The sequence below is a fragment of the Prorops nasuta genome, unplaced genomic scaffold, assembly GCF_024137725.1.
Source record: "Prorops nasuta isolate Cenicafe-Biocafe unplaced genomic scaffold, Cenicafe_Pnas_1.2 PNAS00008, whole genome shotgun sequence".
NCBI lineage: Eukaryota > Metazoa > Arthropoda > Insecta > Hymenoptera > Bethylidae > Prorops > Prorops nasuta.
The window spans coordinates 9,045,144-9,067,900 of NW_027116805.1; the positions used below are offsets into that span (position 1 = coordinate 9,045,144).

The window sequence follows — 22,757 nt, forward strand, 5'->3', positions numbered from 1 at the left end:
TAACTCGATTTTGTTGCATCCCCTGCACGCAGAACTGCTCTACACCTGCCAATGGAACTTCCAAAGCTCCTCGTATACACTTTGACGATAAAAGCACTCCGCCGAAGAAGCGACCACAACTCGTATAGACGCAAAAAACTTGGCAGATTTTTTCCGCTGGCGAGGAAAAGTTGTCCCTCGTCAAGTGTTTTTATCGGCAGGAAATTTGCACGCTCCAACCACGCCGAATTGCCGCTGGACACGCACGCAAACCCAGCGTATACATCGTTATTATGGAAATCTCATGCAGCGGGAAGGAAAGTTTGCACAGGGCATCGCTATATATTTGCAACTCGTAAATCCGTTTGTTTTGCCAAACACCGACTTCCTGCCACTGCCAGCTTCTCCCTGCAGCAATAACAAGCGAATTTCGCACTCTCGACGAAAATCCAGACAAATTCTATATATATATATATATATCCAATTTAATAATGAATTCTTCGCTCATGCTGGACTCGACTACGTGTCTAATTTTCCGATTGCGGACAATGGGGCAGAATTAGGCGCGTGTGTGCGATTTGGCACTGACTCGAATTCAAGAGAGGCAACCGATGATTATGGGGCCGAGTGCGTGGAGAGCTTTGGCTCTGATGCGAAACGCGCGCGCTCGCACGGTGTTACGGGACAATTGGCGAATTTTGCAACGAGGAGTGCCACATCCGGTGCGGAAGTGCACGTGCGCTTCTGACGGGCCCGAGATGTCGTCGACCATTTCAAATAACAAATGCGACAGTTCCGCCGATATTAAAAGCAGCGTCACTCGTCAGCTGCGCTTTTCCATTTACCGCACCTTTCGCTTCCCCGCGATAAGCGTTTTCTTGCGAAAAACTCGCTTCTACCTTTTCTTCTGAACAAAGCAGCAGTCCTTATGTATATGTATTTACACTTTTCTCGCAGAATGACTAATACTCGACGAGATATTCGCCCACTGCTCCCCCTGATTGGTCGAGCTACAGGAGAAAAGAAAAAATCAAAGTGTTGTTTCTTTGTCTCTCCGCGATGATGTTCGGCACGGAGGGGGTTCGGAGTAAAGATTGATCGGTTATATACATATATATGCATAATCGGGTCGGGCTTGAAGAGAGATAAAACGAGAGGTTATAATGTATTTGGCAAAAAAGGAGCCGTATGGTTCTCTCTCCGCTTTTAATTGGCCGGCTGCATTTTATCGGATTCAGCTGGCCGACGCAGAAAATCTCTTGGTGTCGCGCGCGCGTGACCTGGGCTTTTCAGGAGTGAAAGGGGGTGCATGGGACGAGGGTGCAGGCGTACATATACATTATTGCAGCGTCACGTTGCACGTCCCACGGCATTATCCCCGACATTTCCCAGTAGCGCGCGTATGTACACTCTAGGAAATCGAATCGTTCCAAAATGTAAACACAATTTAAAGGTGGCTTAGTTAGCTAGTGGACAAGACTTTTCTACATTGCGCAGCCTACCTGGCCTAGCACCGAGTCCCAAGCAATAAACAGAGGGCAATAAACCGATCGAAAGTGACTAACCCTTATATACCTTTACTCGAATGATCAATCAAAAATTCTAATTTTAATATTATTAATTAAATATTCTTAAAACTGTTATTAATACATTGCTTTTCTTTTTAAGATGAGAATGAGCCGAAACACGAGGCTAATCGGACGATTATTTCTGTATTATGTGTATCCTGTAGTTCATATTTTATTAAATTCTAATGAAACTATATTTTATTTTGTATATCTGTAATTTGATAAATTTAAATATATATATAAAACAATATAGCAGAAAGGATCGATTAACAGTTATCAGAGTTAATACGATATCTAAGGAAATAGGAATTTTTGCAACCTTTAAGAAAGAGCGAAAAATAAATTATGTATAAAAATATTATTAAATGATGAATAAATATTTATTTCATTTAAATATATATGTAATTAAAGATATGTGTAAATACTTTAAATTCCTATCTAAATTATTCAAAAGAAAAGTTTTATTAAAATTAAATAATTTGAGAACTGCAAGATAAATGTAATACAGAAATAATCGTCCGATTAGCCTCGTGTTTGGGGTCATTCTCAACTTAAAAATAAAAGCAATGTATTGATAACAGTTTTAAAAATGTTTAATTAATAATATTAAAATTAGAATTTTTGATTGATCATTCGAGTACAGGTATATAAGGGTTAGTCATTTTCGGTCGGTTTATTGCCCTCTGTTTATTGCTTGGGACTCGGTGCTAGGCCTGGTAGGCTGCACAATGTGGAAAAGTCTTGTCCACCAGCTAACTAATGCACCTTTAAATTGTGTTTACATTTTGGAACGATTCGATTTCCCAGAGTGTACATGCGATGCACAGAGCGCGACTCGGCATTGACTATTTTCGGACCAGAGCCATTCGACTAATGGATCACGTGTTTTAGCACGGAACATTTGAAAAAAGAGAGAAAGAGGAAAATGAAAGAAATACTCACCTGCGATCCGACTCCTCTGCCATATTTTTTCTGCAAATGCCCACATGCTGAACAATTATAAAACCAGTTACGTCCACGAATATATTTCAAGCTGTGTCCTTTTGATTTTCTTTTCCCTCGACCCTCCTCTCCTCTTTTTATGTCTGCCAAAAACTCTTTCTGTCTTTAAACCCTTTTTACCCGAACATCCGACCGTGCGAGGCTCTGCCTTTCAACGCTATATAGTATACACCTTCCATTTGACCTACCTTCGTCTACTTTATTCGACCAAATCTATACCTCGATAGCGCAACGATTTCATCCTTTATTCTCCACGTGACATCTTTTAACTTTCATACAGCGAATTCTGTATACATGACTTTTTGTTTTTTTTTTTTTTTTTTATGGTTCGTGCAAGGAAAGGATTTGAAATTTCTGGCTGGTGAAAAAGGAAGAAAGAAGGTATTGGTGTGTGTACAGGTGCAGTTGGTCGTCGTTGCGGGAGATTTGGATGAGGAATCAAAGGGCGGGTGGTTTAATGGTTGGTGCATGGGCATAATCGTGGGTTGTGTGTGCGGTCAGCTCTGGTGGTTTCTAAGGGGTCGGAGGAGGAGAAGCGGGACGATTCCCGCAGGGACTCTCGGTGGTTTGTCATATGGAATTTAGCACGTGATGGAACTCTCTCGCCCTTTCCCCCTCCCCAGTCCACTTGGGCAGAGCTTTGCATGCCAGACTTATAATGGCGTCCGTCCATTCGAAAACAATAGAATCCACCCTTGAGCCACGAATTCCTACGCGCTGAAAATTCTGCTCCTTCCATCGCGTTGCATGGATTATGAAAGCGTTCCTTAATTCGCCTTACGACTCGAGAATCGCCGTAACCATGCCTCCTTGCAGCAGTCTGCTGCTGAAAAATTCATCGACTCGACGCGCGCATAAAAAGCTGCGGCCACTCGTCCAAATTCTCTCCCCCCCCCCCCCCCCCCCCCCCAGCGACCAATCACTCTCAGCTTTAAAATGGATTCGAGTGTTTCACCCGCGAGTCTCTATATTTCTAAAGTATTCCATCCTGCATCAGATTTACATGATTGCAGGCCTTTCAACCGGATTACAAACGAATCTTTCCTTTGCTGTTTTATCAGCTTTTAAACTAATTCGCGCACGATTCCTTGCCTCGTGCGAGCGAGCGAGCGAGCGAGCGAGCGGTTCCTTCCTTCCACAGAGCCTTTATTGCTTTTGCAATAGTTTATTTTTCCTTTCCGTGTGTCCAACACCCTCCTCCCCCCTATCCATTCAGCAAAATCATATTTGACTCGTTTGCACATTTTCAATATTCCATTCTTCGCGAGTTTCTTTTTCTCTGTTTAAATCGGAGAAAGCTTTGGCAATTCGGCGAAGGAAGAAACGTCGCAAGGTTTTCGGTAATAATAAACGAAGGTAAAAAGGTTTATTATTTTTGCAGCGGTCGATTAAGTTTAACGATCGATCGCTGTCAAATTTCACACTTTTACCGAGGCAATTTGTCGCTGAGTTGTAAAGGAAAATGGAAAGGAAAGTGCGGTATACGGTACGATAAATTCCACTGAACCATAGAAAATATTGTCCGTTAACGAGAGGGCCGACGCGACGCGACGCGACGCGACGATTGACGATTCGAGAAGCCGCGCTTTCTATTTAAGCTATATACGAGCTTAGGCTATGAATGAACCGGCCAATGAAAACCTCCGCGCCTAATATAGCGTTATATATATATATATATAGGCCTACTCGGTTTCCGTACACAATAACTCATCGAGCAAACTCAACATTCCCTTATAAGCCAACTTTTCCTTTACTTGGTAAAATTCTTTCGTTAACCGCGCCCGCGCCCCACCTTTCCTATATGTATAGCTGCTCTCGCTGCCTGCATCTATATATACTTCTTCAAACAGAATGATTTGAAAAATCAAACAACATTTTAACATTCGCATATAGAAATTTCAAAGATTTCGCTATAAAAGCTGCTGCTGCTCTGCTTCAACTTTATATAGATGCGAATGCAAGGTTAAATATGAAAGTAAATATATCTGCATGTGTCGTCGTGCTCGCAACGATGAGACGCTTGAAATTGTAGAAGAATTTTGCGCTTGGCAAGATGAGAGCTGGCTCGTGAAACGGCCATACCAATAATTCTACAATGGTTCCAGCAGAATTATTGCATGTAAAAGAGCTTGAATATATTGGCGTATAGAAATTAAAAGATTGATATATCTAAAGCGATATATTCCACACTGCGGAGATGATTAATCGTTAAACGTGAAAATGACTGTCGTGTTGAACGATATGCGTATATATATATATAGTATGGTTGAAATTATATATCGAGAATTTTTCCATTTCGTCGTAAAGCTGCGGCAGCCTCGTAAAACGGCACCAGCTGTTTGTTTATTACAACCGAGTTATAGTTACAGCTATTATACTAAAGGATTGCGCAGCTACCTTCCGCCTAGATGGATAGTTAAATATGAAAGTAGATTGTCGTGCATGTAGAACGTACACGATAATGGTCGAAACTCTTTCAGAATTGTTCCCCTTCATTGTTCAAGAGTCTCGTGAAACGGTACCACTCGTTTGCTTTACTACAGAATTACGACTATTCTACCGAAAAATTACCATCAGAGTTGCCTCTCGATGAGATAACTTATATTGGACGAGAGCATGGAGTATCGCGTTGAACGATGATAATTGAACGTATATATACCTATATAGAGATACAAAATTTGTCAATGTCGTGGCACGCGCGCTCGCGCACTCGTGAAACGTCTTTTGTAAGCGATGAGAGGAGCTCCTGCTTATAGAGACGATTGGAAAGTAAATCAATTCGGAAGAGATCGATTGGTTATTTGAATGCATATGGTGACAGATTGGGGTAGCCGCGCGAATTAAAATTCCAGTGCTCCTCTCTCTCTCTCTCTCTCTCTCTCTCTCTCTCCTATATAGGGGATAGGCCGCCGGTGCTTCTCTTCTTGCTTGCCTCGATGCCCGCGTACTTAACCTCTATAAATATCACCTTTATCCTGCTGTCTGCTAAAAGGCATCTTTACAAAAGAAAATCATCGATATATAAAACGCGTGCAGAATATATCTTCCTATACCTTCTAAAAATAATGCCTATTTCCTCGTAGCTTGTCCATGTATACGCATGGAATCATTCCCAAATAAATTCAATCGATAAGAGCGCGAGTTCTCGCGATTACAATGAAAATCCGTAAAACAAACAGTTGGAAACCTCGGTAATCTTTCATCATAAATAAATGACTGTTCGACACGAGCATTAAATATTCGCTATGCAAGTGAAATAAATCATCGTTTATCATTTGGAAAGTCAGGAATTTATTAATCGTGAAAACTTTTTGCCTCTCGAATTATTTCTCCGCGCAGGGAGTTTATTGAATTAGTGGTGAAAGTAAATTGAAAGTAAATTTTGAGGGCAGAGAGAGAGAGAGAGAGGAATATTGTGGTTTTGAGAGTGTAATTTCGTGGAACTGGATCGGTAAGCTCTTGGACTTTTTATGAAAAAAATGAGGAAGGAGAGGAAAAGCTAGTTGCGCAGATGGAGCGATCGAGTGACGAATCGGCCTCCTGTCGCTCGCGATCCCTTTTACCACCACACAGCTTTATCCGCGTGTGGCTGGGACGGTCGAGAGAGATGCTCCCCCGCCTCCCAAGGGGGTCGATTCGAGCTCCTGCTTAACCTCCATTTTCGGCTTAAACGCCATGCAGCCACGTTTTCTTCCAACCCCTTGAGCCCCTCTTCATTCTATTCCTCCGATTCTCCCTCCCCTTCCCACCCCTCCAAAGCGAAAGTACCATCGTCCTATATCGAGCACGGATTCGTCTTAATGCCTCCCCGATCGCGAACGAATATTGCATTTCGCATTTCGCATTGCTAACATTGATTCTCCATTTTATTACATTGCATCGAGGATTAGTTACTGCGTCTCTCTCTCTCTCTCTCTCTCTCTATATATATATATATATATATATATATATATATATATATATAAATTAGGGTGGTCATTAAAAAAAAAATTTTTTTGACGGATCCCCAAAAACCACTAGTATTTGATGAGAAACTACAGTGGTTGAAACCTGTGGCCTGACAATTGATGGAAACACGTGCCTCAATGCGATCAAATATAATTTTCCAAGAATTTTACAGTTTTTCGCTGATAACTCATTAAATATTCGATTCTATGAAAAGATGCATATAACCTTTTCTCTGCAGAATTAAATTCTACATAATAAAGGTTCTATACATTTTTCTTCTAGAATGCATACTAGTCGAGATATTGCTGAAAAATCGATCCTCTTTTTCGTTTGTACACATTATATATTGACATATGCTCATATGAATAATTATTTTTAGTTTACCGTACAATTAACATATTTTATTAAATTAAGAGAAATGAAATGTGTAACACTAAAGCGAAATAAGAATAACTACTCATATGAGCATATGTCAATATAATGTGTATAAACGAAAAAGAGGATCGATTTTTCAGCAATATCTCGATTACTATGCATTCTAGAAGAAAAATGTATAGAACGTTTATTATGTAGAATTTAATTCTGCAGAGAAAAGGTTATATGCATCTTTTCATAGAATCGAATATTTAATGAGTTATCAGCGAAAAACTGTAAAATTTTTCGAAAATTATATTTGATCGCAATGAGGCACGTGTTTCCATCATTTGTGTCAGGCCACAGGTTTCAACCACTGTTAGTTTCTCATCAAATACTAGTGGTTTTTAAGGATCCGCCAAAAATTTTTTTTTTAATCACCACCCTAATATATATATATATATATATGTAGCGAGAGGAGAAAGGAGCTCTGGAAAGTACAAAGTAATCTTCAATTTAATAAATTAAAATTGCTGTATATATAGCTACGTTTCCTCTGGTCATTATATATATATATATATATATTATATATTACAACCCGTGGGGGTTGAATCGAGTAAAAAGTTTAACTCGACGTAGGTGCATGTGCGTGAGAAATCCCGTCGCGAGTCGTAGAGAGAGTTGTAGACTGGCTAAGGTATATAATTAAGCTCGAGGATTATAATGCTTATATCAACATTCATAATTAATGTTCGGTGCACGGGCTGAGTAATTATTTTACGAGCCATGCCATTTTACGGTATCCTCCAAGCTTATAAGATACTGCCGCCTGCCTGGGTCCTTTGCTCTCAAGGATTCTTACTTCTATCCGTATTATCCACCAAAGAGTTTTACTTAAAATTAACCCCCACCCCTCTCCTTTTTTCAAGAAAAATATCAATTTATTTTCTCCATTATCCTATCCTGTGCTTGGCGTTGAACGCCTCTAATACTACATTTATTTCTTGAATTGGCAATATATATATATATATATATACGTTCGGTTTACAATGGTTGGGCGATTGTGGGATGAGATAAATAGACACGAATCGCTACTTGGAAACGGAACGCGTGGCGTTGGGTCGGGACATGGCTCTCTTCATTAGCACGTCATTCTGCTAACGCCTCTCGATCTACACATATAGTATATATATATATATATATAATTATAATTTCTACCTGAAAACTTTGAGTCGCTTCTATATTAGTTGCTCGATTTATCCGACGATTCTGCATAAATCCAACGGTCCATTTCTTTGCGAAATTCCGCATATGTGATTTTAAAGATATTTTCATCAATATCACACATTTAATTTGTGATGAAAGAGACTGGGAAATAATCGGTTTGACGGACGCAGCGAGCGATGTATCCCGCATGCAAGGATGACAATTCGGTCATATCGCGTCGAGAGGATCCATATTGCAGCCCAACATGATAAGACCTACGGAATCCTTGCTTGCAGGTGATACACATACGCAGCCCAATGATTGATGAAAGACTTGCGTATAGCAATAATATTTGCGAATGCCTGTTTTTTCTTCATTCGGATGATTAACTTCGTTAAAGTTTGCTCGCTTTTTTCGGGCGCGGGCGCGCGCATGCAGAGAAACGAGAGAGACGGCCGGGCCGTAATCCTATGTGTTTACGGATGAGTAAAGTTTCTTAACGAGCCATAACTCCTTTGCAGCTCCTTCCTTCCTTCTCCTGATCCCACCAATGTATATATATATATATATATATATACTCTGTGTGCATCGTCAATCTGTTAGCTCTGCGTTAAACACACTTGACCGTATATTTACATGGCACGTACGGATGAAAGTGGCCGTTTTATGTGACCACCGGTTGCAACGAAACGCGTCAGGCAGGCGCGAACATTGCGGCGGCGGGCGGGACGCGCGAGCGCGTCTGCAAGAGAGCGTGTATACATATATTCATATATAGAGAAGAGAGGGACAAGCTTTTAATCGAGCGCTGCAGGCGCAGCATGCAGCAGCCTAGCTGCCGCGCAGCGTTATTGGCATTTATCTCTTCTAAGATGCGGCGAAAATAGAGAGCAGCGATAAATCTCTGCCTGATTTCCCACGTGATTTTACCTCCGCCGGTTCCACGCGGAAATCATGAGAAAATCACATTGGCCCGAAGAGAATATCCTGCACGCAGATGTATACTCCATCGTCTCATCGAACGTCATTACTATATCTACATATACTTTTCAATTGTGTAACACGCGACGAACGAGGCCCGAAAATACATCATTTTTTTTACAAATGATTTATTCAAGCAATTAAATTGCACAAAGATCCGCACGCGAGGTATTCGTCGGTAGGTAAAAATAATTCAATGGTTGCTCCGGTAAACCCGCGCGGTACTGTTGATCGATCAAACATCGATTTATTAATTATATATATATATATATATATATTAATTTGCTGGAAGCTACAAAGAGTAGTATCCTGCGCTTATATATATATCAAAGCTCGTGCGTTACATTGAAATGAATGAATGCTGAAAATGTATATAAGGTCCAATTAATTAATTTCATCCAATTGCAAAGCAAATGATGTATTATTCTTCTTTGCGGAGGCTACGAGTCTTCTTTATCAAAGCTCGCGTTAAGTTGAATTAACAAACGTGTTCGGAATAAAATGATGAAAAATTTGGAGTAGCATGATTCTTCTATGAGCGATACGATGGCCATCGATGTTGCATGGAAGATTTACGCAAAGCTTTTTCGTTGCGCTGATCGTCATTCAAGTTGTTTCGGGTTGGTCGATTAAAGCGCGGTCGATCTATCAATTAGCAGAATTTATCCTGATCCAGCGACCAATATTGCCTACGGTTACTAATTCACCGCTTTATAATACCGTCAGAGCGGAAGCTGCGCAAATCAGTCTAGCAAGTGGCAACGGCCGACTTGCTTGCTCGCGAATATCATCCTCTGTTTATCCAAACGAAACTCTTTTCTCAATCTTCTCTCTACCGAATCGCTATATACGAACAAAAATTAACCTCCCTATTTTTCCTCTCTTTCTCGTCTTAATGAAATTATTGAAATATATAAATATATATATATAAATTTCTGCCGCTCCTCGTCTTCCTCGAGTTGCAATTGAAAAAGGGTTTAATTTTCTTCTACATTTTATCTCCTTAATAAATATTAACCTTGGGAAAATATGCTGCTCGCTATACTTTCAAACGATATATCATGATTAATTCTCTTGTAAAATTGATTTTTTCACATAATCACACTCATTTCAATGATAAGCCTCGGATAATAGGATTATTATTCATTTGCCATTAATTCCCTTGGTATTAGCGTTTAGAATATATATTGCATACTTTTATTTACCGTATCACGAATCACAATCTTTGATGTAAAATTTAATTTTTCCACGTAATCTCTCATTTGAATGAAATTCATGAAACGTATGTATATATATATATATATATAGGTTCGCTCGGAGCCTCGAAAATGGCTTTTAATTTTCAATTGCAATTAATTCGCGTTGTATCGAAGCTTGAAAAGTGCATCCCTGACACCCTCATTCATCAGCGGCCCTCGCAATTATTTCTCAGATGAAAATTATTTTTTCTTTTGTTTCAACGTAAAATTTCTCTCACATATCCTATATATATATATATATGGTGAGATTCGTGCAGCGAGACTGTAAGCTCGCGCGAATACTATCTACGAGCTGTTAATTTTCTTTAGAGCAACGGATTCCCCTGGTATTGGCACGACCAGAGAGAAATATTACGGTATAGTTGGAATTCAGTTTGATATTCTCATAATCGCATTCTGCTTATCCCGCGACGAGCCGACAAGTTGGACAGACTTTGCGCAGCTTTGGGCTTCGGAGTTGCTCGGCTGACTGTCACGACTTGGACGCGCGCGACAGCGAGCGCAGCCGCAATCCGGAATATAAGAAGACTAACCCCGTCAACGTTACTCCAAACATCACAACTAAATGTCGCAGCTCCATCATTTTTCTCCTCCATTCATGCGACTGCATTCGAAATAAACGAATCACGCGAAGAAGAAGCACATGCATGGAAATATATTATTTACTCTCTCTCTCTCTCTCTCTCTCTCTCTCTCAAGATGGAAGCTCGGAAATGTTTCGTAGTCGATCACGCGGATCGGTGCGGCCGCCGCCAATTTCTGCTGCTTCGGTAAATTCTCAGCTACGAAATTCATGCCACGCACGTTCTTAAGAATCTGGCAAAATTTCAACTTGGTGATTGATGCGATACGCGGACAAACATTCGAGTAAAATTTTACATCGGGTCGCGAACAATTGTCAATATATATAATCACGTAGATATTATTATTGTCTGCTCGATCGGTAAGTTTTAAACTGCACGTGCAGATTTATCGAGATTCTCCTCTTTACCTCGCAGCTACCACTCTATCTCTCTCTCTCTCTCGGATCAATAATGATGATCGTATAGACTCGCTTTTACAAAGAATAAGGAATATAGCGCGAATGTTTCGGGGGAAAATTCCTACCTTTTCGCACGAGGCCAACTATAATTCCAAGCGAGCGAGACGCGCGACATATCGTCCGAAGGAAGGAAGGAAAGTAAAGGTAATTAGGCGAGCGCGCGCGCGCGCGCACCCCAAGAAGATGAGAGCCAGTCCAGTTGGTAGGGTCAATCCTGTATGTACATGTGTGTGTGATGCATATACATATACGATGTCGTCATGCCGAGTTTATTCTCGGAGAAGAAGCTACAGTTGGCAGACGTCTGTAGCAGACGTTTATTAATTGCTACTAGAAATTAACACTTCATCTCGAGCTCGCGCTCCACCCCCCCACAGTACTTCTTTTCCCCCTGTCGCATGCACGTACGTATATACATACGCGAAAACTTGCTCGACCTTGATACATTGCAGGATCGATCGTTGATTGAAAATGATATAGAAGAATAAAGGGAATTGATAAACAAGTTGTGGGAGTTCTTTCGTCCTTGATGGTGAGGCACGCGCAAGCACGCGGCGGGCGAATAAGCAATTTATATTAGCCGAAGCTTTTTTTTAGTAGCGAAGCGCGGCGACACAAAAGGGGATTACAGCTGCTGCATAAATATATTCAAACGCATGTTCATCAGTTTGGGACACGGGCGCGCGCGCGAGCCTCTTAAAATTGTTTACATCTAATTAGAATATTAATTAAAGGAGAGAGGAGCGCGCTCGCGGCTTTGCTGCCGCCGCGCATTACGCCCGACCGACCGACGTCTGTTGACAATGCACGAGTTTCATTTTCGAATATTAATCTTCTCCCAACATTGATTCGCACACATTCAGCTATATAGGCTGCTGAGTCATCGTGGAGATCGAGGACGCGCGAAACTTGGCTCTACTCTTCGGACGTACGATGATGATGATCACGCGCGCGCGCGCGCGCGCGCGCGCACAGCATCCCCTAAAATAAATGCCTTGCTGTGTGCTGCACTCTCCGAGAGCGAATGACCATTATAAATTCACTCGTTCCATTCTCCACGGATACTCGCGAAATCTCGGAAAAAAATAAGAGAGAGAGAGAGAGAGATTTGCTCTCTTTCGTAATAAACAATCGGTAGATTTATCCGCCTCTAACATTGGTGGTGGCGGAGGCAATATTGTAATAAAAAAAAAGGAAAAAGTTAAAGCGCCATCGAGTGTTGCGCTGTAAAGAAAAGCTCTTGTTCTTTCGATCGACGCTCGGTTGCACGGCTGGACGACAAGTTGCAGTTTTATCGTTTACGTTACGCGAGATCGTTTTCTCCTATATATATATATATATTACTGTGGAAAATTGATTCTTCGTGTGCACCCCTTATTATATATGTATACAACTGCATTGGGAATTTTCGTCGAAACGGCTCGGCACGCGGCGGGCGCGCACACTACTGTATACTGTATCGCGTTGGTAACGAGTCCTGCTAGGCTGCACACACGAATTCATTTCACCAGACGAAATATGAAAGTCGCACGTTGCGTCTTTGCATCCTTTTGTATTTCACCATCGGAGCCGAGACTCGCTCGCGTTTTATATATATATATATATATTCAGCAGCAGCAGGATACACCTTAGTCCCATTTTTAAAGACTGCCGTATAACAACCAGCACGTTAAATTGCTTATTTGCAGTGCAATGTAATTTTACTCGGAAAATTAGAGTACAGTACGTAGTACGTCGTTACGCGATCCAAGAGTCCTTTGATTATAGCTGCATGTTTACATTTACCCTTGATCGTACATATACTATATAGATTTCTTTCGCTACGGGAATTGTGTGTATTTGCCGAAGGTTCAAAGTTTACGCTGTAAACAATTTTTGTAAAATTATAACGATAATCCCGACGAAATTATTTGCAATCCTGCACGATTGTGGTTAGTTGTAAATTTACTTGCAATTTTCATTTTACAACCATTTCATATAGGAAGGATTGTATAATTGATTTTTGTACAATTGGATATGCTGTAATTTTATAGAAGAAACGTGTATTTACGGCATAAGTGCGAAGATATTATTGCGCGAATGGAGATCGAGTGTTACACTCGCATTTTCCTTGCTACGCGGAATAGAGCCAAAGGCCTTAACTAGAGAAACCCAATCCCCCATGGGATACCTAAATCCCAGCTCCCACTTGTATAAAGACCATACGTATAAAGCAGAGTGTAATCGAGCGAACATTATCACGTGATAATATTGGACAGTGTTTGACTCGCTCTGTGCGCGTTAGTAGGGAAATTGTGTGTGTGTGTGTGTGTGTGTGTGTGTATGGGGGGGGGGGGGGGGATGAGATTCGGTATCTCACTGGTTGTCCTATAAAATCTCATGTAACCATGCAATGCACAGACACGAAACAACGTAGTGACCCACTGTGACCAAAAGATTTGCCACATTCGACAGAAATATAACGGAATGAAAATTTGTGCAAAGAGAATCCCAAGAAATGTAGCGATTGATAAAATTTTAAGAGTATGGCATATGTGTATCACTCTGTTGGCAGATGCACAGTGCGAATATTATACTATTGGGACTGTGTGCGTGTGTGAAAATGCAACTAATATCTACAAATTTATTATTGTAGAAAAAGAGTAACGAGAGAGAACGTGTGTATAGACTCTATATAGACATAATAGTACACACTCCCGCACCGTGGAATATCCACTAATACCACATGCAGCAAAGTTATAGCCATGCAAATATACATACACACTCTGGATAGAATTTTGCCAAATGTACAGCGCCTGCAGCACAGGACCAAGTGCTGTACAAATCTATTTACTTGAGTGGGGCTAATCTTTACCGAAGAAACAAAATTGAAAGGTGAAAAGATGCAGAGTAGTCGGACTCTCGGAAAACGAAGGCTCGGCAGTTTTTATAAATTTTCAATCGGGTGCGTGCGTGCGTGCGTGCAGAAAAACAATAGTCGGAAATAGTTGATTGAATCGATGAGGTTGAATTTGCTTGGAAAAGACGTACGGCGCAGCGCGCGCGTACGCGTCTCCAAATAAATTAATATCTCGCTTTTCTAAATACTCTCGTCTCTCCACCGCATGCAGAGCTTTCTAAACAAAACTATATACCGCGCTAGAAATGGAATACCGACTAATTATGTAGAGAAAGAAATGCAAACCAATTGCGTTATTTGGGAAAACTGGCCGAATGGAAATTAGATCGTTGAAGGAAAATATATATATATATATGTATGTAGGAGAATGGCTCACAAATGAAACTCGACAAACTGTGTGCGCGCGCGCGGAAAAATTTTCGGTGCGAACGAGCGAAAATTCCATCCGAATGAATTTCATAAAATTTGCCATTCTGTCGAAAAATTTCCAAACGAGATATTTCTCTCGCCAACTTTTATAATTTACTTGGATGAGATTGTCAGGGACGAGGAGGTGATAAAGCCATCGTGGAATGATCTGGGACACGTGATTTTCAGCAGTGAAGGGACTACCGCAATTATATATATATATATATATGTATACGGTAGGTTCGGCTGAGATTCCTCACCTCCCACCTCGACTATGCGAGATTAGCTTGCGCGTTACACATTGACAAATATTTGACGTACGTTTCACATATAACACTGTAATGCATGATTTGATAGAAATATATTTCTCAATCGAAGTTGAGAGAAGAGACTATACATATCCGCGATATACTCGAAGAAAGAAGGGGAAGAAAGCTGAGGGGGGCTGAAAATGATGGCGCGCGATCGATCCGAGGCTGAAAGACGTTGATAAAAATGAGAGGAGGAGGAGGAGGTAAAAATGTCATAAGCGAGCAATCAACAAGTGGATATATGTATATATAGCTATATAGGCTGCAAGATTTGGCATTTCTCGGGAAAAGCTGCAAGTGCGTACTTTGAGCTGACAGGAAGACCCGTAAGGCTAATCTTTTCCACTTACAATTCTTCAGCGAACATAAAACGGTTATGTAGCCTCACCATTCTAGCCAACATGTTTCCAGCACCGTAAAACCTTGACGATTCTTCCCCAACTCCCCATTTCACATTTTCCCTTACCCCTCCACAGAGCAGTCATTTTATCCGCTGCGACTGCCCTTTTCTTACTTTCCTCTTAACTACCCTCTGCCACTGGTCATTTCATTTCTCCCCCTCCCCCCCCCCCCCCCTCTCTCTCTCTCTCTCTGCTTTATTTCTATTTCTTATCTATTCCCCCCCCCCCCCCATCCCCTCCCTCCCGTCACTTTTGTGTTCAGAGTGCAGTTTTCCTTCTCTTTTCACTCGCGTCCACGCCTTATCCCTTTTCACCCTCGGGAAGCCCGTCTCGTGCTTCTTCGCGTTTGCTCCATGAGAAAGCCATAAAAGTTTTATCGATGGCTACCATTGGGCTGCTTGAAAATCTACTGGAGAAAATCATTTGTTTCATCCAAAAGCATCGATTCATACGTCTCCCTTGAAATATATTCTTCTCTCGAGATTTTACGTATTTTCTTTTGATTCGCTCTCATAAATGATTGAATCGATCGTTAATGGCGCATTCATGGTTCGCGTTAATTCCTCCGCCGCTATTTCTTCGCCATGCACTCGCATTTGAATTTGCATTTGCGCTCAAGCTTTCCGGCGGCGCGGATATAGCATCGAGAGATTAGCCAGTGGCTTGGCCCCTGCGGTTATCGGGTGGGGTGGGGTGGGGTGGGGGGGGGGGGGGGGGTAGGAGGTTGAACCACCAACCCCCTCAAGCTGCTGCATGGGAAAAGCTTTTAGGAATGCATGGTAGAATGACGCGAAACTTGTTTTACCCAAACTGTGCGAGGCTTTTCTCGCTTAATGCATCTGAAATCCATAGCAAAGTCCTCCGTGCACATGCAGCATTCACCCCGGTATTACAACCATTTCTATGCGCTTTGAAGAGTGTGTGAGAATGCCTGCCAAGTTTTTCCAAAAAATTTCTTCGATTACGAATGAAAGGAGGAAATTATGATGTGGAGAAGCGTCCGGGGTTGCGCACTGCAAGTGGGAGACACAGTTTTTCCAGGCATTTCTTATATATATATATATATATATATATATATATATTACTGCAGCTGGGAGATAAAATTACCAAAGCGAAAGAGACGCAAGAGTGCGCGTTATGAATTATTCAGATGCTCGAAACGCTAATTTCACCCGTCTGCGTCTACCGACCACCACATTTTGCCCTGCTGCTCCCCCACCGACTTTCTAGTTAACCACCGTTATATATGTACTAACCTCGTGCCATCTTCCTTCGCTGCTTCCAAAGCTTATATCCTTTACCTTTTTTCCCTTATAAATTTATATTCCCTTTCATCCCTCTCCCACCCTCTTCGGCTACCTTATTCTCCCATACCATTTTCCCTGGCAACCACCTCTCGACTCCCCCTTCTGATTTTCCAACACCTCCTCCGCCTCTCCCACGCCTGAACTCTGCACAAGAAAATCCCCAAATTACAAATGCCACGTACGCTCAGCTGCACCGTAAAAAATACGTCCCTGGCAAATTAATGTTTTTTCCGAAGAAGGGAGAAAAAAAAGCATTTTGCTTTTTGGTGCGAAGAAAATATTATCCTTCTAGGGGAAGAAATGACTCTCCGCTCGCCCACGGTCTATTTCGCGAAATTTTAGCGCGGGAGAGTGAGAGGCAAGGGAGAGGAAAGGAGAGATTTAAGCTGGTACCTCGCATGTTTATCAGTCGCAACGCTCAGCGGTGCGTATATACGTCGCGGTGGCCTAAGGAAAATGCGGAAACGAGTGGCGTGTCCGATTTGAAAATGGTGCTACCCCGAGTCGCAACGCGCGAGATGCGATTCAAGAGAGAGAGAGAGAGAGAGAGAGCGTGGAAATTAACTGGCCGGTGGAATGAAATTATGGCGAATGAAATTTGGGAAACTCGCAAAGATCCAGCCTTGGTAATTTATAAGAGAGTCATCTCGGGGCCCGGCTCAAGCTGGAAACCTCGGAAAAACCATGAGCGAGTTAAATGCTCCAGGCTAATTGTATAACCATTTAGCCCAATTGTTAATTTTCTTTTAAGCGATGGAAGAAGAAGGGTATATAACGATGAGTTGCAAAAATACTCATATTTTTCTCGCTAGATTCGCGCTATGAGAGGGTTTTACTAATTTACTCTCTTTTTCTTCTTTCAAGCCGACAAAACTGAACGTGTACAAAAATGACGCGGAGAGCTGGGACTACACGACGCCAACGTTGGGTGAGTACATTATCCTTACATGCAATTTTATCACCTATACCGCAACATTATATTAATATATATATATATATACGCGTCTCTCCTTCTTCCTTTCTTCCCTTCTCTCACTCGATTTACACGTCGACCAACCGGGAGAATCGCTCTCATCGAGACATTCGACAAATTTTCCAACAAAAAAAAATATTGCCCGCACGTACCTATTATTATTATTATAAAACACGTAACTTTCTCGAAATCTCGGGTAAAACACTGGATCGGATAAAGTGAAATTATTCGGAAATTAAGATACAGCAGGTATATATCCATTTAATTGGGTAATTTTTCTTCTTACCCATCTGCTGATAAATTAATAAAGAAGAGTCTCGAAGAAACGAATGCATCGCGCGTGAATAGATCGATCCGATCGAAAATTCAGCAAGCACGTGCTGTAAAATCCAAAGTGTAATAGTGCAGTGCGCAGTGAGTGTAGTTTTGTCGAGCGAGCGAGGGAGGGAGGGAGGGAGGGTGCACGAGGAAGGTCAGGCTGAGTAAAAGTCGTGTTACTCGAATGATCGATATAGATATGTAGATCTTGGGAGATTCCAATGGACGGATAGAATGAAATAGTTGCACGGGTGGGTGGTGATCCACTCCACGCAAAAGTTTCGCTCGTTCTTGAGGCGCTGAGCGATTCTCTCGGGTTTTATATCGCGATAAAACAAGATTTATCCAGAAGCAATTGAGATGTTTGGTGCAGCTTAATGGAAAATGTCCCCCAGCCCTGTGTGTGTGTGTGTGTGTGTGACACGATTCCTCACTTATCCACTCGTATACGTTTCGAAACAATAAAACTGCAAAGCGTATATACATATCGAGGCGCTCTCCGTACGTACTTTGCTCTCTTCGACTCTGTGTCCCATAACTCGTAGCAATTTTTCATATACATATATAATAATAAAGGGCAGGAGCGAGGAATGATTCGTGTCGAGGCGAGAGGTTGAGCTAAAAATCTTCCTCCGAGAAAAAATATCGAATCTTTTGAATGTTTCAAGCGGAGGAGAGAAGGAAGGCTGTCTGACCGTGCGGTAAAAGTGAAATATCTCCCTCCCCTAAGAGATACATTCCATCTCTTATATCGCCCGGATATCGTTATTTCCGCTTCGTCAGAATTCACCACCAGCCCCGCACTTGCTGCTTTCATTTTTAATAAGCAACATAAACGCGAAAAATGCCAAAATATAGCGAGGAGCAACGCGAGGAGAAATATATCGATAAAAGATAATCCTTCTGTATGAATATTTTTCTTATTGCATGGGGGATTAGGAATGGCGCATCGCTTTCCATTACGAGAAGGGAATGGCCAATTTTCCATTGGTATAATTTATGAAATTCTTTCGCTCGCATCTGTAAAGATTTTTTTTTTTTATTTATCTCCCCCCCGACCTCGTATCGACTCGCACGATTCCTCCGATAGCCGCGAGCACTCGACGTCGGCCGTATACTATATAGCCGCACTTGCACCACTGCTCGGTGCTGTGGCGCGTACGCGCGGATTCTTCTTCCGCTCCCCCGTTCCTCGAATCGACGACGACGACGACGTCGTCGCGTCGTACCGATTCGTCCGAGGAAAAAATTGCGGCAAAAAAGAGTGGAAAAGAAAAATAGCTGGCGCCAACAAAGCCAAGTTTTTTTTTTGTTTTTTCTCTGTTTTTTTTCCGACGGCGTCAAGTGTGGAGAAGGTTTGATGAGAATCGAGAGAGGCTAAAGTGGACAGGGGGTTGTGGGGAGGGTTTGGAGAAGAAATAGGAGGAGGAGGGGGTGGGTGGGGATAGGTCCCGAAGGGGTTAAAGGGTGAGTTCGGAGAGTCGCGACGTTTACTCGCACTGCTGCTGGGAAAAAGGAACCTCCCTTCCCCCTCCTCGAGCTCAAACATAAATCTTTCCGAGAACGGTGAAAAGATTTAAGTTTCTTCCTACTTGCCGGCAGAATATCTTCCCTGGTCCAGCAGGATCATAATTTGTTCCAAGAAAAATATTCGCGTTTCATGACTGTGAAATTTTTCCCTACTTCATTCTCCATCTTTATCTCTGCGCGCAAGCAGCATAAATTGTTGAGAATTTCATTCCTATTGCAATCTTTATTTTCCTTTCTTTTTTCCACTTTAATCCTTTTTGCTAGAGTATTGCAAAAAATAGGAATTAATTTTCATATTTTGATTTTATATTCAGAGTGCAGGGCTTATTTCGCTACATATATATATATATATATATCGTTTCCGGCTTGATCGTTATTCTTCTATATAAAAGCCTGGAAAGCCTCTGGTTTATTAGCCATACACAAGGTGGGATTGTAGCATTTTCCTTAATTAGAGTCAGGCGCCGTAACATAATGAAAGAAAAGCGTATAGGAATGAGTCAAGTTGAAAAGAGAAATTAAACTTTCGTTCGTTATTTCTTCCTGGCGTTGCTCGAGAGAATAAAAGGGGGAGGAAGAAGCGGACATTATTTTAACAACGAGAGCGCGCGTGTGTTCCTTTTCCTCTCGGTCGGTAAGGAAGACGCGATTCTCAGCTTTTCATTTTCTCTTTTTCCAATTGCTCTCTTTATCCGCGGTACATGTATAGATACGTGCGTTTTTTATGGCATAAATTCGTCGAACGAGCGAGGTCTCGTGACTTTCCAGATAAACGTCGTTGGAGATGGCGAAAGAAAAAAGAGAGGGATAGGTTGAAAATAGCATAAAGGAGAGCGGTGACTCGCGACAGTGGTGCGCAGGTATAGGCGCGAATATTCAGCGACTTGCGCGCACGCTCGATGCCATAAATGTTGAACAGTGGCGAGCTTTCGTTCGGTGCAGCAACCGCGTTTCGCCGCGCCGGCCGGCTGTGCCGAACGCACATGTAAGGGATCTCCCTCCGATGGACGTGTGTTCTCTCTGCCTTCTCGCGGCCAAACTCGGACTGTCAGACACAATCGCGCTTCCCCATAGCCCGCCTGACAGTTTAATTAAGATATCAATTAGGCCGGAAAACTAACTAGCCATACCTATACCTATTCCACCACTGTGCAAACTTTCGACAATTCAATCTTCCATACACGCGCCGCGCCGCGCCGCGCGCGCGTTTGTCCGATACAAGTGCAATTACGCTTGTTTTTTCGGGGGGTTTTTTTCATGACACGAGGCAGCTGAATCCCTAAGAAAATTTTCCTCCCAATAATTTCCCTCTTTTTCCATTTTTCCTCATTTTCCAATCAATCTTTGCCAATTTTGTCAGCAACCTTTCTTCACGCACACGTTCTTCGCACGAGCTTCCAACTAGATCGAGCCAAACAACCACCAAGGTGTTCCTTTCCACGCAATTTTTCTCCAATTGTTCCTTCCTTTATTTCCATGTTTCCCACCGCACGGATTTTCAGACAAATGACGCGTTCGACCAATACAAGTTGCATTAGTTTGATCGGAGGATAGAAGCTGCTGGAGAGGGGAGGGGGGGGGGGGGGGGTGCCAGTTAATACTCGCGTACATACGTGTGTTTACCAACGGCCGATATCGCCGCCACGGCTTATATAATTCCCAAGTCTTATACATATATGCCACTGTCGCGCAGCAGCTGAAAAATAGCTCTGAGCTTATCTCGATTTTCCGTGCGAGATTGGATGAATGTTGACGATCGGCTTAACGTTTGATTTTCGGACGATATCGCGCGAGGGGGCCGGGGAAATATGCGAGGAGAAACGGGAGGGTCGCGAATGGTGCGCGCGTTGACCAATCAGAAGGAGGTAAATTGTGGAGAGAGGTTGGCAAATTGCTAATTTGCTCGAAATTTCATTGGCTGGCAGTGGAGCGTCGTGCTCTCTCTCTCTCTCTCGTCTGTCTGTCGCGCGGAGATGACGCCAAGACTGCTGCGGCTCCCCCTCCAACGGAAAAGTAGAGGAAATTCTGGCCGGCTCTCACACCTATCGCGACCAACACACTGGCTCTGTAGCCCGGCCTGCTGCAAATCTTCCGTGCAAACGTCCCGCACGCACTCCTCAGGAATTCCAACTGTGAAATTTTCTTATTTCGGAACAACGAAAATATCCAATTTGACCCGCTGAAAATGCCAGCCAGCAATATTCTCCTCGACGAATCTATCGGTAAACGCTCTCGCCAACCTTCCTTCCGCAATTTTCAACCTCGACCCGGCCCTTCTTCTTTCTCCTTTCCAAACTCGCTTTTCTCCTACACCTTATTGTTATATAGCGTTAAAATCTCGCCAACTATAATATACGTATCGGTATACTCTGCAATGAGAATTTAAGTGGACGGCGTTGCGACGTAGCAGACTCGTTGGAGCAGCTCCTATTAAATGTAACACAACGTACATATATATATATATAAGCCCCGCGCTCTTTGTCATCATCAAGCGGGAGTTCATTCCAATTGCTGCAGTATATGGATATATACCAACAATTTTCTACGAGTCAACCATTAATTAGATTTCCTCTGTAGATTTCATTTTTCACTCTTCTTACATCTATATATAGATACAAAAGTTGCATACGTTTATCGAACCAATAAATTAACCTCCTTATATACGTTGATGTTATAATAAATTGCTACTTTTTTCAGGCGATAGCTTCATATTTCAGACGCGTGTATCACTGCTATAGTTTTCTCACAATTGCACTTTATATGCACCAATTTTCCATGTCCTTTTTAACATTTATAGGTATATGTATAGTCGCGATAAGGAGAATTTCGCAAAGGTGGAATTAAGGTGGCTGCATGGGAAATGGATAGACAAGGGGGGGGGGGGGGTGTGTTTCAAAGGGTGGGTGCATGGCAGGCCTAGAAGCCGCCATCTTCTTTGGACAAAAATGCTCATCTGACCGAAGGTGCGCGGCGCGGCGCGCGCGGTCGCCCTTGAAATCTCTCATCGAGGCTGAGCTCTTCGCCTCGCTCTGCCACTCGGTAACTTTTTCCAACGCCGCCGCCGCCGCCGCCGCCGCACGAGGGACCGATTTTTCCGCACTCGCTCGCCTCGGCCAGACCCGATGACGCTGCTGAGTGCTGCTGCTGCTGCTGCCTGTGCCAACCTCCAATTCTTCCCTTCGAACCTGCACTGTCACCAATACTACTGCGCGCGTGCACTCTTTTTTTCCTACAATCTCTCCTCTCTCTCTCTCTCTCTCTCATTCTGTTA

The 22,757-nt window shown here is 42.5% G+C and overlaps 1 protein-coding gene across 1 annotated transcript in view; it reads left to right on the top strand.

The window, feature by feature from the left end:
• The window catches only part of LOC136775333 (heterogeneous nuclear ribonucleoprotein L-like), a 96,705-nt gene that overhangs the window by 48,623 nt on the left and 25,325 nt on the right, over positions 1-22,757 (top strand). Inside the window, exon 6 of the mRNA XM_066730017.1 lies at positions 17,530-17,593. Within this exon, the coding sequence (XP_066586114.1) occupies positions 17,530-17,593 (64 nt within the window). The remainder of the gene's footprint in view (positions 1-17,529; positions 17,594-22,757) is intronic.